General features: G+C 36.9%; 1 protein-coding gene across 1 annotated transcript in view; it reads left to right on the forward strand.

The window, feature by feature from the left end:
- The window catches only part of SLC17A5 (solute carrier family 17 member 5), a gene marked incomplete at both ends in the record, with an annotated part of 49452 nt that extends 32509 nt beyond the window's left edge, over window positions 1-16943 (forward strand). The window contains 5 exons of the mRNA XM_084227831.1: window positions 2666-2824; window positions 4831-4963; window positions 6332-6479; window positions 12835-12925; window positions 16806-16943. Coding sequence (XP_084083957.1) covers window positions 2666-2824; window positions 4831-4963; window positions 6332-6479; window positions 12835-12925; window positions 16806-16943 — 669 coding nt within the window. The remainder of the gene's footprint in view (window positions 1-2665; window positions 2825-4830; window positions 4964-6331; window positions 6480-12834; window positions 12926-16805) is intronic.
- Between the last annotated feature and the right edge of the window lie 2885 nt (window positions 16944-19828).

Genomic DNA, 19828 nt, shown 5'->3' on the forward strand with positions numbered 1-19828 from the left:
CACTCCCTCATCAGGACTTGGGGTTGCAGGGCCATTGCCTCCTCACTTTGCTCCTCCTCCTCCCTAGGAGTCCCACTTCCAGTCACTGCCATCCAGGCCCCTCGTGTGCTGTGCTCATCCTATGTGCTCATATGTCCTGGAGACCACCACTATCATTGTTTCTCTAATGAGCTTTCAGCCCACTTCTCCTTCTCTTCTTCAGGGATTCCAATAATTCCCAGATTTCTTCTTTTGATAGGATCCTGTAGTTCACTTACACTTTTCTTCACCCTTTTTTATTATTCTTTCTTTTTTCTCCTCTGAGTATATATGAAGGGTCTCCTTAGGCTCCCAGACCACATCTAAAAGAGAGACTGAGGTCAATTTGCTGTCTACTTCAGGATTCACAACTGGGAGCAATATCTCTATGCCCAGTGTACTGGTGGGCAAGACTCCTTTCAGGCCCCTTGGCATTAGGTGCTGGATCCCACAACCCCCACAAGGACACTTTGTGCATGGATACCAAATTGTTGTTGGGGAAGAGGGCAAGTATGAATGTACTACATGTTATTTGAGAATCTTGCTGATTTCACTCTCCACATACAGTTGGAGGGTATGTGGTATGTGGTATTTGGTAGGGTGATTCTCCAAAATCTTCAGATTATCAAAAATGTAATTAATATTTACAAGTTCTAAAAATATACCAGTATGGCTAAAATTCCTTCATTTTTGCTCACTTGTACAAAAACTATAAACCTAAGTACTGGAGGAAAACTGCAAAAGCTTTTATGAGAGCAATAAATACTTTAAAAACATAAGTATAGGGGCCTCCCTGGTGGCTCAGGGGTTAAAGTCTCAGTGCTATCAAGCTATTGCCAGCCACTGGGGCATGAGTTCAATCCCTGGCCAGGTAACTAAGCCACATGGCTCAGCAGACCTCTCCTGTCTGCTGTCTACTCCCCTCAGTAGCGTAGTTCATAGATCTGCCTGTTCTGCTCCCCACTCTGTCTCTGGTGAATCTTCTTACCACCCCTCCTCCACATTTCTGGCCTATACCCCAGTTCTTGTATGCATAAACAAATAAAAATAAATTTTAGAAAAATTAAATATAAATATATATAGCAGGAATCTTAAAATTATTATGTATTTAACATTAAAGTTTTGATTTCCAGAAGAGAGGACTTCATTATTGAGATTATGTTTTATTTTCAGAAGATCAGGTACATTGAAACTCATACCTTTCAACACAGAAGTGTGATTTCACTTTCCCTGTAGCTATATGAAAAGTGCTGTGTTCCAAATTCCTTCAAACTAGAATCTCTAGACTAGAATCTCTTTTCCTTCCTCTCTGCCCAGAGATTTTCAAGTAAAGAAGTGTAGTGGGAGACTTTAATCTCTGGAGCAACACTTTGAATCACCTGGGGGGTCTTTTAAAAATATTGCCACCTACTTCCCACTCATCCCCAACCCAATGTAATTGATCTAAGGTATGAACTGACCTCAGATTTAGGTGTTTTTTTTTTTTTGCTTATTTTAATCTTGCATTGTGAACCCTACACTCAGAGTTTGACTTTTTTATTCAGTAGGTCAGAAAGTCAGGTAGAGTACCTAACTCAGGTACATCTAATTTTGATGTTTCAAAGCTGATTCTGAAATATAGCTAGAATTGAGAATCACTAGTAAAAAAGAGCAAATAGTCTCTCTCCTTCTCTTCCTCCTAGCCCTAATATCTTCGACACATAGTGGAGAGCAATAGCATATATATCAAGTCAAAAAAAAAACTCCCTAGGATAAAGGCCATAAGAAGGTTAATACTGGTCCTTCTTTTGAAAATAGCAGTGAACCATGAAGGCAGAAACCTAGATTTCTCTAGCTTTTGAGAAAGAAACTCTAGAACCTTAGTATGTAGAAAGGGTATTAATCTGATGCCCCAGAGCACTGGTCTCCAGGCTTTCTTGATCATGTGTCAATAATAAGGTTAATAATCTGACAATCTGAATATATGTGTTTTTACTCATAAGTAAACTACACATACTCCTGTACTTATGTATGTTTTAAAACATGTAAAAACAGAGCTTGATTATGGTGAATAAGATGAACTAAACAGCATATACATAAATCTTAATAAGAATTACCTTTTTAATCACTTAAAAGTTATTAGTAATAATGTTGTCTAATGGGAGCGGTGCATTTGAATATGTTGTATTTGGCGAACCCGCCATTATTTTGCTTGGTAAGACAGTGGATAAAGGACTTATATGAGGAAAACTATGAATACCACTGTTTTCTTAGTGTTCACTTCTACATAATTATTAGAATTCTCTTCTATGAACTCTTTCTCTATAAGAATCTTTTGAAGATCCTGTTGATTTTGTGAGACTTGTTTTAAATAAAAATGGCTAATAAAATCCTTACATCCACTTAAAAGGCAGGTATAAACAGTAGTATGCAGTAATACACTATAACTAAATCAACAAGTGAGGATGTCATTAACAACCCCTTTGAATTGGAGAGATGTATTTTGCTGTTTAATATTTCAAAAGAGTTTGAGAATCTGAAATTTACTAATCATGGCTAAAAATGTGTTCTAGACTGAATTTTAGCCAATAAGGTATAGGTCAAAACATACATAAACATAGCTATAGCTTATCCTAACTGTATCTGTTTTTGTTTTGTTTTGTTTCAGCTTTCTTCACAGAAGTCAGTGCCATGGGTACCCATACTAAAATCACTACCACTTTGGGCTATTGTAGTTGCACACTTTTCTTATAACTGGACTTTTTATACTTTATTGACATTATTGCCTACATATATGAAGGAAATTTTAAGGTTCAATGTTCAAGAGGTAAGAAAATATTACAGTCAGTCTGCCTGTTCCCCTCTGTCCCTGGTGAACCGTCTTACCCTCCATACCTCTGGCCTACACACCAGTTCCTCTAAGCAAAAATAAAATAAAATAAAGTTTATTATGAAATTATAATCTTTCATTATTCAAAAAATTTAAAGTTCTTGATCCTTTGTTTTAAGTTTTCTTTTTCATATAAGTTTAATTTCATCAGTTACCCTTACCTTTTTTGGTCCTAGTTTTTCAGTTCTAGTGCCTTGTTTCTTACAATTCAATGAGTGTGGTGGATCATCCATTATCCTATTTTATATACTAATATTTTTAATCAATTTTTTAAATAAATGAATACAAGGAGGCATATCCTTAAACAAAACTAAACAACTGAAAAAGATGTCCATGGAATGTGTAAATGTCAACAGTTTTAGTGGTTTTAGGTTTTTGGAGGAGATTTTAACATGGGAACTTTAATGTAATTCTGACAAATTATCAGTCATCCTGCTAGGCAACAAGACCAGGATCAAAAAATTCCATTCTCTATTTGCTAGAGTTTATTCATGTGTTAAGATTTTGCCACAGCAGTGGTTGAGCGCTGGGTTGCGAAGCTGCCGGCGACCTCTGCGGCGCCGGTTCGATCCCCGGCTGCTCCCCGACCACCTGAGGAGGGTCCCACATGGCGCGCAGACCTCTCCTGCCGCCCGCTGCTCCCCTCAGCAGTGTACTTCGGTCCTTCTGCCTGCTCTGCTCCCCGCTCTGGCTCTGGTGAATTCTCTCACCCTCCCGCGCTTCTGACTGTACCCAGTGCATGTATAAACAAAACAAACAAACAAACAAATAAATAAATAAAACATGCCTCTATTTAAAAAAAAAAAAAAGAATATTAAAAAAAAAAAAAAGATTTTGCCACAAAGAACAATAGATGTGATCATACTAAACAGAAGTCCAAATGGGATGAAATTTATATAGGAAATTACTTAACATCAGAAAGAAACAAAAAATTCTTCAGCTATAAAATTATAATAGGAGTAGAAGTATATGATATCTGATTATAGAATACTACAAACGATGCTGAAAAAAAGTAAATCTTAAACTCAAAATTAAAACATTAGCAAATGTTCCTGGTCTAGATCATTAATGATGCTTAAATGGAATTATCAACGGATTAAAATACCACTGATAAAATATCTCTTTTTTATGTGTCTGTATAACACTGACAGTGTACCCCTCTATCTCAGACTAGAAAAACAATTGTTTTTATTAGAAGTAGTCTATTTAGTCTTCTCAGGTTTGTGCAGAGGAAAAATGAATAGAAGAAAGAACTTTTTCTTTTTTCTCCACCGGAGGATTATGTGCTTTTCACAAGATTCAAAAAAAGCTGATGGCCAAATCATTCCCCACAATGTAATTAATATATTTCCACGATAAATTCTGTTTCATATTTCCTGGTATTTTCATTTTGTTTAGGTAGTAACTTAAAGGAGAAAAAGAGTGAAAAATAGAGTTCCCTCTGTGGTCTCTGCCCCTGTGCTCAGCTCAGAGCTTCTGCTTGTACATCAGGCACCTGTCTTAGGTGGTGTTCACTTTAGAATAATTCATTAAGCTGTATATTTGATTTATGTGTTTCTCTGTATCTATATTGTATAATAAAAAGAATTTTAAAATAAATAAGTGAAAATTGAAAACAAAAGCTGTTCAGCAGAGAGAGTTCATAGGCTAATAGGAAGGCTTATCTTTCACTGCAGTGATAGCCCAAGTCCCAAAATAACATTCAACATTAGCTTCACCAGACTGAACTATGGGGACGTTTGGTTCCCTCTGAAACAGGCTTTGAGGAACTTCATTGACCTGAATCCTATAATCCTTCTAAAAATGCGCTTACTCTATATACAAATTAACATATATCACTATGTGTTTCCTTTGTTTTCAAGTGGTATCGGATGTGTGTGTGTGTATGTTATTTTTACTTTCTTCCCACCACAAATAATCCAGTACCTTCTTATTCTTTCCAGAATGGGTTGTTATCTGCACTACCTTATTTCGGTTGTTGGGTGTGTATGATCCTATCTGGTCAAGCTGCTGACACTTTAAGGGGAAAGTGGAATTTTTCAACTATAAGTGTTCGAAGAATTTTTAGTCTTATAGGTAAGTGAGATAAATCAGATTTTGTTATGGTTTACAATTATTTACTGTGTTTACTATGCAAAGCAAAATGAAAATGATAGTGTTAGTCATTTATTTTGTTCACATACCGAAACAGTATGATTTATGAGTGCACTTCTGTGCCAGATGGTTCTTTTTTGAATCTTGCATTTCAAGATCGAGACTTACATAATAGCCTATTGTCACCACTACAGACTTACTAAAAATGACTGACTGCAGATGTTATCAATCACTGTTTTCAGTTCTAACTTTACATTAAAAATAAGTGAATACATTTCTAAGTGAATACATTTTAAAATTGAGTCAGAAAATTTTGACTAACCTCATACCAAATGAGGAGCTATAAATCAAAGGAACCACAAATAATCATGTGTTTCAGAGTTGCTTTCAGAAAGGCAAATTTAAAACTATCTAGGACAATTGCTTGTTTTTGTTTTTTTGGGTTTTTTTTGGTTTTTTTTTGAAGGATCTCAAGTAAGTAGAGACCCTGGAAGTCACCAGTGGCTATATCTCAGTCATTGCATTTCTAAAGAACCCTATTCAGATAATTCTCAGTTATCTTCTAAACACCTTCCACTATAAGGTGCTGTCCTGTTCCACTGCTTACTTACTTCAACTCTCAAGAAATTGTTCTATGTTTGTAAGTGATATAGATTCCTTTAGGTTCAATCTGATTTTTCCTTTTTTGACTGCTCTGTCTAGAATGTCTAGCAACTAGCCATGTGTGGCTATTAAATTTAATTGAAATTAAAATATAAGTTCCTCAGTGTCAGTATATACAAATAAAACATTTCCATCACTGCTGAGTGTTACTGGATAGTACTGCTGTAGACACACAGCAAAAATAGCAGCCTCTCATTAACTCCCTTCATGTTGTTTATATTTTATCCTTAACTACCTATAACACACTGTAATATTGTTAACAATGATTAAAGCCTAAAGGAGTGCTTTCCTAACTTTAACCAACAGAGTTTACTATTTATCTTTCTAAGTGATATGAATTTTAAATCATGTTCTGTTTCAACTATTGCTTCTCTCTAGAACCATATTTTTCAGTCTTTTCTTTCTCTTTTCGCTGATATTATAAAACTTTATCTTAGTCCTGACCACATGAAGATTTAATAACAATATATAATAAAGTTTTTCTCTTTTATATTAGTTTCACATGCCTATTTTTTTCTAGTTTTTTCCCTCCCGCAAAACTATGTATATAATTTAGAGTCCTCTAGGCAGTTATAACATTTATACTGTAGGTGGCAGTAACATCAAATGTCAGATTTATACTAATGTACAGCAAGCAAATACTAATGCTAGATGCCCATTTTTCTTTTCATAATTTTTAAACTCCAGGAATGATTGGACCTGCAGTATTCCTGGTAGCTGCTGGATATATAGGTTGTAATTATTCTTTGGCTGTTGTATTCCTAACCATATCAACAACACTGGGAGGCTTTTGCTCTTCTGGATTTAGCATTAACCATCTGGATATTGCTCCTTCGTAAGTACTAACATAAATATTTACTGTGATTGATTTTTTTTTTAATTGTAAAATATTCATAACGTAAAGTTTACCATTTTAAGCATTTTAAGCGTACAGTTTTGTGATTAAATACATTCACATTCTTGTGCAAACATTAACCACAGTCTATTTGTAGAAACTTTTCATCTTCCCCACCTGAAATTCTTTATTCATTAAACACTAACTCCCTATTTCCCCCAGTCCCTGGCAACCAAAATTCTACTTTCTGCCTTATGAATTTGACTGCTCTAAATTCTTTAATAAGATTTGACTTTATACAATATAGCATGAAGTTATTTTAAAATTTAAACTTATAATTATCATCACCTCTGTCCACAGTATTCCCATAAAATTAGTGCATATAACACATTGTAATTTGTGTCAGTCTACCGCTAGAATAGGAACTCTGGGAAGGCAGAGACTGTCATCCTCAGGGCCTACCATGATGCTTGCACATAATAGGCATTTGGTTAGATGGATGAATGCCCAACACCAATGTGCAAATATATTTGTCTAGCATTTGATAGTTTGAAAATTACTTCCCCAAATAGAATCTGTTTTTATCCTTAAAACATTCCTATGAAATGGGTACTCTTGACCTATTTTATGGCTGAGGAAACTGATAAAGTCAAATGATATCCGTTAAACCACATAGCTTGTAAATGATAGAACCAAAACTTGAACCTGAAATTCTTTCTACAGTTCCCTTTCTGGAAATGTTCTAGAATTCTTTTGTACCAGTTATCAGACTAGAGGAGGGAACTGTGTGAATATTTTGACCCAGAAAATTTTATGTACTTAATTTTTTTAAATAATGGTTATGAATTTCTTTTTGGAGAAAAGAGGTGGTCTCCTACCATCTTTCCTTTACTTCAAATCCTTCACATCCTGGCAAGTGTCCCACTCTGTTCTCTTTAACTGGCAATGAATACAAATTGGGTAAACAAATAGAAATCGGATCTATTGTCAAAAGATGATGAAAGTGGATGCTAGAAAAGGAAAGAAAATCCTTAGTATCTATCTTATAAAATTATGAGAATTAATTAGAACCATATACACACAGAATACTTACTTCATAATATAAAAATGTGCTTGTACATAATACAGTAAACTTTATTATTTCCTGTGTCATAATCAAGGTCACCAGTCAGTCCAAGTAAAGTGTTAAAAGGATAATCAGTGAGCTTTTAGAGAAGAAAATATTCATCACTAAGCACCCACCATTGAATCACTGAGAGGCAAAATAGCAAATCTGTCTAATTTCTTGCCATATTTTAGTTTCATAGAGAAAACACTGGATGTGTGGCATATCAGGATTTCAACAAGATTTCCCATGAGGCTCTTCAGGAGAAAGACACATTGGATGTGCAACTAGGTAGCTTTGTCATAACTAAATTTCAGTGTCATCACATGCTGAGTAATAGATATAGTCATTTAATAACACTGTGCAAGGCACTGTACCAAATGTTTAAGACACAAACATGAAAGTAATATGTTCCCTGCTTGCATGTGTGTAGCTTAAGCTGACTTGGAGGATGATAAGGTCATTTCCTGAACCATATACTCTAACCCAGACATTTTGTAAGTCTTACAAATTAGAAAAGACATTTATCTAGGTATGGTATAAAGCAAATAGTAACATAAATAATGGCATAAATGCTTGTAGATATTAGGAGAATGGTGATATAAACTGCTGTACTTTGCTTTTAACTGACCGAGGTGTGAGATTTATGGCTGAGATCAACATACATGTATATGAACACCATGTGTAATTTTTAAAATTATGTAACTGTACAAATGTAAGGTAATAACATCAAAATTATTTCTGTCCTTTATATTTTGACTCAGTCCTTTAGATGAGCTTTGAGTTTTCATTTTCCCCCTAGAATTTCTTGGTTCAAAACATACTATTGATCGTTATTTCTCCCTCCCTCTGGCTTGGTTAACTGGATGGGTTACATATCTTATGACTATGTTTTGCTTAGTTGCTTTTCATCATTGATAACAATGAAGTGCCCATTCAGTGGATAACACTCTGCTAGTTAGAACAAGAACACTCGAGAACCATAGTACTTTAAGCTTTAAGCATTTGGGATTGTGGTGAAAAATTAATCATGAGAAAATTGATCTTTCCTACAGATTAAATTCAATGATAATATATTTTCAAAGACATGGTGTTATAGATTATGAAAGTATACTGCTAAGTACTGATTTGGAATCAGTTTGGATAACATTTTATATTCTTTCTTCATCTATGAAATGAAGCTAAGAATCCCTACCTGATAGGGTCAATTTTACCATTAAAATGAGATAATACATATAAAATACTTAGTATTGTGCCTGATATAAGGTTTTTCAATAAAACAGCTTTCCTTTTAATGTATAAATATATGTGTGGCATTTTCTAAACTTTTCTTCTGTAGACTGAAATAGAGATTTTGTTGTCCAGAGTCAAGGGAATTGGCAGGTTTTTAACTATTACTTGCACAGAATTCTAGTACTTCAATAGCATAGAATACAGAGTGATTCCATACAATATGTTTTCCAAGCAGTCATCAATCTTTCAAGGCCCTTCCTGGCCAAGTGTAATATAAATACTTGAATGAGATCTTGGTGCTGACATTTAGAATGCCATAGCATTCATCTGCACTTAATATCTGTCACTGAAAAGGCCTGGCAGCATTGCAGTCAGTTTCTTCTACTGCCAAGGTGTTACAATCTAAAAAAAGAAAAAAAAAAAAAAAAAAAAAGACAGGTTAGGCCAAGCTTGGTTAATTTGAGTTATGCTCCATATCAGGCATAAGCCAGAAAGAGCCATGTCACATGGTTTTGTTATTGTATCCTGTATGCTTGAGTTTTGAACATAAAAATATGTTTATAGATCACTGAATTAAGTTCAGCACAACTTTTATTCAGGTCCTATTTTCATCAACTCAGGCAGCCATACAAAATACCATAAAATGGGTAGCTTAAAATCTAGAAATTTATTTTCTCACAGTTCTGGAGTTTGGAAATCCAAGGGCATGGGAGCAGCATAGTCAAGTTCACCTTTCCTTGATAAGTGCTCACAGAAACAGAGAGCATTCTCTCTCTTCCTCTTGGCCACCAGTGCTATTGGGCTAGGGTCTCACTCATATGACCTCATTTAATCATAATTTCCTCCTATAATCGCTGTCTTCACATATAGTCACATCAGGACTTAGGGCTTCACCATATAAATTTTGGGAGGACGCAATTCAGTATCCTAAGTGGGGAGAATTTCAGATCAGTAGTCTGCAACCAAGGTTTTGAGATAATAATAATAATAATAATGTGGGATAGTAATATCCCACAGTAAGACTATGTAGACTACTAAAACATCAAGTTTCTTTAATTTTGATCAGAATTTTAAAAATTAAAAATTGTACTTTGTATATGCCTATGTGGTTTTTATGAAAAGCAATAAAATGTCATTTACTTGGTTAGCTAACTTTTAACACCTTTAGGTTTTTTTGTTAAAAATATCAAACCTAATAGTGAATCCTCTAGGATCTAGAATCCAGATACTACCAGTGTACAGGAAATGCAGAGGACATAAAATTATGTTAAGTAATACCTCAGGGATGCAATCTACAAAATCCCTAATGTAGGAATAGCTACAGGACAAATATCCCAGTTTCTTCAATTAGAAAGAGAGAGGACAATAAAAAAGGAACTAGCTATTGATAGCACAAAACTTGGAATGATGTTCAGCAACTCTAGCACATAGTCCAAAAGGTTATGCTCTGTATGAGTCCATTTATAGGAAATTTCTTTGGAGCTGATACCCAAGAATGGTGTTAATCTCCATGGGACAAAACTCTGGCAATCAGTGCAGCCAGGGCCCCATGGGTCCAGGCACAGGGCCTGGAAAAGCTGCCAATTAGGTGCCACTTCCCTGGCCAGCATGTATTGAATGAACATATATGTTATGCTGGGCACCAGAAATGATCGGAGGGAATAAAATGTGATTTTGCAATGAGACTATTAAATCAGAATTAGCAATTAGAAAACTCCTAAAAACCCATAATATTAGCTTTAAGGACACTAAAGACTATGAGAAGACAGAGTTCAATATAAGCTGAACCACACAGAGAAACCTTCATACAAGATTTGTCAAAACAAGTGGTTTGGTTGGAATGAGTGTGGATTTCAGAGTGTCTAGTATAAATAAAGGTAAGTAGCAGGAACAAGCATGGGCGAAGTGAGCAGCTGGAATGACAGCAATCTGTATCTGAAGTTATTGTGCAAGCCGAGGAAATAGCTGACCAACTCCAGGCCATTGCAAATCAGGCAGATTACAGTGTTCTTAAGCATTAAATCATCCTTGTAGGTTTTTGAGTAGGAGAAGAGTGACCTGACAGTATTATAAAAATACAAATTAAAGTTTATACAGTCTGAGAGGCAGTTCAACCTTCTATAAAATGTCCTTTAAAAATTTACATCAGTAGATATTTGAAAATTATTGGATACTAGTGACAGACAGAGTTGTGTGTACTTTGTGAAAGTCCATCAAACCGTATATAGTATGTATGTTTCCATGTGTGTGTTAACACAAAAAAATTTTTTAATGCTTGCTTTGGCAGCATATATACCAAAAATTGTAAAAATAGAGAGAAAATTTGAGTGACCCCTGCACAAGGATGGCACACAAATTCACAAAACATTCCATACTAAAAAAAGAAAAAAAATCACATAATTGCCAGGATGTGGAGAGCTCAGCAGGGACCACCAGATGTGTTACATGTATACATCTATGAACACATGAATAATAAGAGAAATAATAAATCTGTCACTAACTTGCCCAAGGTGATGCAAATGGTTATTGGTGGAACTTGGTCAGGAATTTTTAGGTGACCTGATTACCAGTCCAATATGACTGATATATAGAAAATGATAAGGATTTCATTCTTTAAGATAGCACCTACTGAAGGTCCTGGGTATGGTGGCCTTCCTTAGTCTACCTACCTTCCTACATATTGGAGAAATCAACAGATCATTAGCATTTCCCAAATACAGGCTGGAAGTCTTTTATTGAAGATTTGCATCTAGGGCCTCCCAGGTGGCACAGCGGTTGAGCACTGGGCTGCGAAGCTGCCCGCGGCCCCTGCTGCGCCAGTTCTATCCCTGGCTGGCCGACGAAGGTCCCACATGGCGTGCAGACCTCTCCTGCCGCTCCTGCTGCTCCCCTCAGCAGTGTATTTCGTCAGCCTGCCAGTTCTGCTCCCCGCTCTGGCTCTGGTGAATTCTCTCACCCACCTGCGCTTCTGACTGTACCCAGTGCTTGTATAAATAAATAAATAAATAAATCTTTTTTTAAATAAATAAATAAATAAAAAGATTTGCATCTAGGCATAGATAAGAATATCTTACTGCCCTCACATTTACCTTTCACATAGATGAGAACTTTTCTGAACTAATTAAAAATGCATTTTTTGGTCATATATATACGTATAAATACAAACACATTGTAGAGTCAACTTGCCTATTTCTGAGATAGTGTGCAAGGACTGAGCTACAAGGAAACATGTAATACATGGGACAAGTAAGTTGTGATGTTGTTTGTTCAATATGATCTCACTTCTATAATAAAATATTAGAAATATACAGAAAAATAGGATATGTACAAAATGTTGTTTACCTCTGTGGGAGTATTATAGTATTTCTTTTTTTGGATTTTCAACAATAAAATAAATGTAATCAGGAAGTAAATTGTTTTTTAGCTTAAAAATATTTTAAATAAGACAATCTAACTTCTTGTCTAGATAGTGACATGCATAAATCATATCTCAGCACTTTTCTGTATCACTATAAAAGGAAACATTTCAGTGGTCATTTTCCTCTATATAATGGCAATTAACTATTGAAATGCAAGTTTTCCAGCAGTTAATCATTCAGTCCAATTTTTAGAAGACATTTCATTTAGACATAAAATTTCGGAAGAATACAGGTTGAGAGTGCTGTAACTGTCTATCAAAAGAAGCTACATAGGGCCTCCCGGGTGGTGCAGAGGGTTGAACGCTGCTCTGTGAAGCTGTCCGCAGCCTCTGCAGTGTGGGTTAGATTCCCGACCAGCCAGGGAGAAACCCACATGGCGTGGCAGACCTCTCCCGCCTCGCCCGCTGCTCCCCTCAGCAGTGTATTTCGTCAGTCTGCCTGTTCTGATCCCTTCTCTGTCTCTGGTGAATTCTCTCACCCTCCCGCACCTCTAATCTGTACCCCAGTTCTTGTATATATAAATACAATCTTTAAAAAACAAAAAAGCTACTTAAAATGTATAACACAATAATAAACCCCCTCGAAAATGTTTCTGCAGGTATGCCGGTATCCTCCTGGGCATCACAAACACATTTGCCACTGTTCCCGGAATGATTGGGCCTGTCATTGCTAAAAGTCTAACCCCTGATGTAAGTAGATAATTTGCTTTTAAACTGAAAAGGTTTAAAGAGTTCACCTGGAGCTGCACAACTGTGACAAAGTTGAGTATATTGTAATTAAGTATAAAATTCTCAATGTTTATTCATATGCAGTTCTTTGTAGCATAATGCTAAATGCCTTAAAGAGTAGGGAACTATATTTTCAAAGAACACTGCTGGAGTTTTAAATAGCATAGAACTAAGTTAAATGAACATCTCATGGCTAAAACTGTATTTAGCATGATTTATACCACATTAATAACTTGTGTCTTTGGTTTGAACAAATAAAAATTGGCAATGTAAAATTATTCAAGAGGTGGATCCACAAAAGTGAGGTGTTAGGAAATCATGTGAGAATGAATGAAGAACAGCTGAAATAAGACTGTTTAGAGGAGCATAAGACTTGAGAATACATGATAGGTGTCTTCACACATTTCAAGGACTACAATATAAAATTTGGTGACTTATTCATGGCAATTCCACAAAGATAGAGAGAAGTTATGAGAAGACAATAGGCAGTTTTTCTGTTTAATGCTGTTACTTCATGGAATTGTCTGTCTACTACCTTAAAGGCCCTGAAATAATCAAACATGTATTCAACAAGCGTTTCTTGAGTGCTTATTAACATGCTAAATACTGAGGATTTAAAGGCAAAATAACAAGCTTCTGTACTTGAGAAGCTCATCTTTCAGAGATTATACATAATTGCATAGTTAAAATGCAGTGTGACAGCTACTGTAGAAAGAAATATGTGCAGAGTGCTTTGGGCACAGAGTAGGAATCAGTCAGTTTTGTGGACTAGGAACACAGAGCAGTCAGCCAGAGGCGTAGTCAAGGCTGATACTCAGAACTGTACAGCAAGCCTTTAGAAGCAGGATGGGCCCCAGATTGGTCTGACCTGAAGGTGTCAGTGGCAAAGAGCCAAATCAGTAAGCAGAAACTCAGCATTATAAAAGACTCCCTATATTGTAGGAGAAATCGAAATAAATGACCTCAATGACCCCTTCCAACTCCATTTCTATTAAAAAAAAATCTAATGGACTAGCTTAACATATTCAAGAGACTGCCTTAAACCTCTAGAAGAGACTCTTTTTTTGTTATTTGTTTGTCTTTGTGATCAAGTTAACACAATCTAAGCCATAGAATTTCAGGATACATGATTACCAGATATACAGATTCCAGATACATATATGTTCTCCACAGGTAGTGTCCCTATTTCTTCTCCACTCCTACCACTTCCAATTCCTTACTTGAATGAGTCGATGCCTCATTACTATTTCCTCTCACTTAATTGAAAAGGATTATTAGGAAAGGGTTTCTTTCCCCCTCTTCTAAAATGCTGTGTCTCAATATGGGTATATCAGAAATATTTAATCTTCATGGAACATTCTGCCAATAGAAGAACCTAAGTCAACATATTACTATATATTAATTTCACTTATTGTTGATAATCCTAGCACTTCTGCTAGGGAGTCATGAACTCCTAAAGTTTTAAATGTTTATAAAGTAAGAACTTAAACTGGATTTTGGATATGTTATTACAAAATGTGTATTTAAAGTTATTCAAGGATATTACTTCTAAAAAGAAAAAATTTGCTTTAACCACTATAACTGCTTACAATTAAAATTTGCGGGCCTCCCTGGTGGCAGAAGCGGTTGAGCGTGGCACTGCAGGGGCTGTCCGCAGCCCCTGCAGTGCCGGTTCGATGATTGCAGCCGGCCTTGGAGCAACCCACATGGCGAGCAGACCTCTCCTGTCGTGCCCGCTGCTCCCCTCAGCAGTGTGTTTCGTCGGTCTGCCTGGTCTGTTCCCTGCTCTGTCTCTGGTGAGTCCTCTCACCCTTCCGTGCATCTTGTCTGTGCCCCAGTCCTTTTATAAATTTTAAAAAAATGAATCTTTAAAAAAAAAATTTGCTACACTGCTTCATAAACTTTTGGAATGATTATAAATAATAATGAAATAGGGCCTCCCTGGTGGTGCAGGGGTTAAAGTCTTAGGGCTATTGGGCCTCTCTGGTGGCTCATGGGTTGAGCACAGCACTATGAAGCTGTCCACAGCCTCTGCAGCACAAGTTCGATCCCCTGCTGGCCAGGGAGCAACCCACATGGCACAGCAGACCTCTCCTGTCTCACTCGCTGCTCTCCTCAGCAGTGTATTTCAGTAGATCTGCCTGTTCTGCTCCCCACTCTGTCTCTGGTGACTCTTCTAACCCCCCAACCCCCCGCACCTCTGGCCTTCACCCCAGTTCTTGTATGCATAAATAAGTAAAAATAAATCTTTTTTTAAAAAGCTGAAAGTGTGTAAGGTTCACTTTTGCTACAAACAAAACAGCATTCTCTAAAAAATGGCAGAGTTTTTGTTAAAAAAAACAACTAGGAGCTATATTAGAGTTTTAGTACAATTGATTGATTTTAAGTCATTCACTGCCACCAAAAAAACTGAGGTATTATCTTATTCTGTAGACCACAGTGAAGCCTTGTCTTAGGAATTCTAAAAGGCTGTCAAACATTTTCCTGGTAAATAATGCAATGATTAACTGATTCTACCTCTAGAATAGTTATACATTGTTAGCATATCTAAATAGTCATTAAAATTAAGAGTGCTAAGATTTATTTTTCACCAAAGTATATTCATCTCAGAATAGTACAACTACAAAGGGCTCCTTGCTTTCTGCATATTTTTCTTTTTCCCTAAATACATGACCTTATACTAGCTTCCTAGTGACTTTCCTTTGCTGCCTCATTGCCAATTAATTCTACTGATTGTTGGATTTTTTGGTGGTTTTTGTTTGTTTTGCTATAAGAAAAATGCTACAAATGCTACAAATGTAGTACTCTGGTTACATTGGAACTATAAGAATTTTAAAAATGGCATTAAGCTTAGTCACATGACCTGGAAATTAGATAACTGCCTGAAGTTTTTATACCACTGGATTATGCATTGATCAATTATTTTTGATGATCTCTTATTGAATAAATTCCATGTATGTCTTGCAGGCCAGGCCTCAAAAACTGAACTTCAGAGTCCATCTCCATCTTTATACCTCTCACCTGTAACAACTTGGGAGATGATATACAGGCATAATACTTCCCTACTTATACAGAATCCAAAGACATGTACACATTTTATTTGTTTTAAAATTAAAGTGTATTCCTTGCTTTTTATTGAAGTATAACATGTATATTTTAAGTGCACAAATCCTAAGTATCCAGGTGGACAAATTTTTACAAATTTAATACATACCTATAGCCAGTACCCAATAAAGAAACAACATTAACTACCTTGCAGAGCACCTAGGTACCCCTTCCTGCCATTCCTCTTTGACCCCCATTAAAAGGAATCACCATTCTGACTTTTAACACCACAGATTAGTTTTGTCTCATTTTAAGCTTCATATAAATGAAAGCATCCAATATGTACTTTTTTGTATCTGGCTTCTTTTACTTAACATTTGTGTGTGAGATGTATCTGTGGTGTTGTAGCTCATTCATTCTAGTGCTGTATAATATTCCATTGAACAAATACAGTCATGTGTCTTAACATTTTGGTCAACAACAGACTGCATATATGACTGTGGTCCCAGTGGGCTAAACCATATAGCCTAGGTGTGTAATAGGCTGTACCATCTAGTTTTGTGCAATTATACTTTATGAATTTCACACAACAAAATTGCCTAATAACACATTTCTCAGGACACATCCCGAACATTAAGTGCCACAGTTCCCTGTTGTACATTTGGGTTGTTTCTGGCATGAGGCTTTTACAAATAATGCTACTATTATAATAGTCTTGTGACACCACCTTTTTTGCTAATTGAACTACAAACAAAAAATTTTTTCATTTGTATTTCTTTTCTTTCTTTCTCTATAGAACACTATTGGAGAATGGCAAATTGTTTTCTCTATTGCTGCTGCTATTAATGTATTTGGTGCCATATTCTTCACGTTATTTGCCAAAGGAGAAGTGCAAAGTTGGGCTCTTGGTGATCACCATGGACACAGAAACTGAAGGAACTAATAAATAATCCTGTCTCTATTAATGTATTTTTGTTTATCATGTAACCTGAAAGTGCCTTTGATATTTAACGTGTAAACATTCTATATAGAAGAAAAAAAATTGTACTTGGATTAAATTTTTAAGGCTTATAATCATGAAATGTCACCAGATTACTAGAATTAGCTATTTTTAATTATTAATAAAGCACATATGCTGAAACTTATACTGTAGGGCCACAGACCTGGTTGCAAATCAGGTAATATGAAGTAGAGGGTTTGTGTTTACTCTTAATAGGCATACTAAAAGGAATGCGCTGATATGGACCCCTCTATAACTTTTCTTAATTAACTAAACAAGATAATCCTCAGGTCTTAGTAAATACTTGTTTTTGTCTGCTTTCCTTGCAATCCCTGACACTTAGGTCTCAAACTTTAACATCGCCACAGAGCAGCCAGCCACTGTCTAATTTGGCCTGGCAACTTCAAGGAGGGAAGCATGCCCAGGCAGCTGCCAAACATTCCTTCCCTGGCTTCAGGGCCAGTGCCCAGCCTTTACCAGGAGCAGCATCCAAGACCAGGGCAGTGCCAAGTCTCTGGATAGTGTTCTTCCACTGGGAGCTGTTAATGTGTCGGTAAAGCCCTGAGTGGCAGGAGCAATGAGATCCATGGCTGTGGCCTTGACTCATCCTCAGACATTCCCTTCCCAGCACACTGGGTTATTGACTGGCATGTAACCTGCCAAAGAAAAATGGATGCCCCATTAACCACAAATACCCTCATCCTTGACTAAAACTACCTTCAGGTAAAACAGAGAATAAATTTTCAAGTTCTGTTTTATGAGCTGCACCAAAATAGAAACAAGTCAGCAACAAAAACCTCTCATGTCTTCTTCTGTCTATGTGTAAGTTTCTGGTTGCCGTTTGAGATTGAAGTGACTTTCACTTGGCCAAGTTATCTGAGACCCAAGGTGTAATAATCTTTATTGCAGCTTATGAAATCATATTTTTCCAGTTTTATCTGGACCATCTTCCAAGGGTTTTGGAGTCATACTTTAAGTGCATTTATGTGATTTAGGATTTGATTCATGTTTTATTATGTTTGTTCAACACTACCTATAACATTTTAACCAAAACTTCAATGTAATATCATGTTAATACATTTATGTAAATCTATTTTTAAATATGTAAATAGCTTTAAGTTGCTATTGGTGATATTTCTATTATAAATCATCAAAATAAATCTTTTGGATTGATTTTTGGAACTGACCATTCTGTGATATTTGCTGGTGTCCACAGTGGCTATTTCACATTTTTTTCTGACGTCCTTCTCAAGCTACCAGTCTACCTCTGCATGCATCTCTGCCAACCCCAGGCTGAAGAGATTTAGGCTAAGTGACTCAGCATCAGAAACCTTGATTGCCATCAACCTGTCCTTCCTAGCTCTAAAAAGGGTCCCATCTTCTGGTTAAAGAGTATAACTATTTTACTGATCTGTATTCTCCCACCTCCTCTGAGATCTTGCTTCATTAATTCCTCTTTAACTTGCTCCTTCAGTCTCTACCTCCCTATTCTACCCTTTGAAAAAAGCAAAGCTACAGAACTCCCTGGGTGATGCAAAACACACACACACACAGTCTACGGAATAGCTCTGAAATGATACTCAAGAAACTGGAAACTGGTTACTTTTGGTGAGAAAAAATAAACAACCAAGGTATAGAAAGGAGAAATGTCACCCAATGTGGCAGTATAGATGTAGGGTAAGGTAAAAAATCAGGCTTTTCTGCCCTCCCGCCATCAGGGTAGATGAGGGAACCCTGTGATCCTGAATGCATGCCTGATGGCGGGCACCTGAAGTAGGTACACCTGCGCCAAGACTGTGCTTTTAAGGGCGGCATCACAGGGATGCAAGAAGCCGAGAAAGCAGCAGCAGAAGCCGAGCAGAAGCCGAAGCAGAGAACGCCAGAGAGCCCAGATAGAGTGAGGATTTGCTGGGGGCTGGGAGGACTGCCAGCCTCCCAGCCCCCCAGCACCCCTGCCTGCCATATGCCTGGTGAACCCCAATAAAAGACCTGCAAAAACCCACTGAGGACTCTGACTCCTCCTTTACCCAGTCTGCATGGGATCAGAAAACCTGCCCTGTGGTCAGTCCTGCCTCTACAATAGACTATTCAGATAAATACCTCACTGAGAAAACAAAAAAGAAAAAAAAACAACTGCACAAAGCTACTGTATAAACATCACCAGGTTCTAACTTGCTACTGGTCATCCCCAAATGCTTACCTTTGCAGGTGAGACTTGCTTAAAATCCAACCTTACTTCTGCACTCCCATCCCAATAAAGCTGGATGTTCTATTTATTCCTGCTAAAAATTTCATTTTTGGAGCCTCCCTGGTGGCACAAGGGGTTAAGACGCAACGTACGAAGCTATCCGCAGCCACTGCAGCACAAGTTCGATCCCGGGCCAGGGAGCTACCCACATGGCACAGCAGATCTCCTGTTCTCCTGCTGTTCCCCTCAGCAGTGTATTTTCAGTCAATCTGCCTGTTCTGCTCCCCACTCTGTCTCTGGTGAATCCTCTCACCCCCTACACCTCTGGCCTGTCCCCCAGTTCTTGCATGCATAAATAAATAAATCTTTTTTAAAAAAATTCATTTTCCCAGTTGCTTAGGCTTGGACCTAGAATCATTTTTTATTCTTTCTCCCTAATCTCCTACCCCACCCTCAAGTCTAATTCACCATCTGTCTTTTTCATTCCAACTTTTCAAATCTCTGGAATTTTTTTTAGTATCTGACATCTAAATAAGATCCTTGTGGTTTTTGTTTCCTCTGAATAGAGAGGTCAAGTGATCTCACAGCCTTTAGGCTGATCCACCTCTGTCCAGCTTCCCACCCTGTAGGG

This window comes from Talpa europaea (genome assembly GCF_964194135.1).
Source record: "Talpa europaea genome assembly, chromosome: 2".
Classification (NCBI taxonomy): Eukaryota; Metazoa; Chordata; class Mammalia; order Eulipotyphla; family Talpidae; genus Talpa; species Talpa europaea.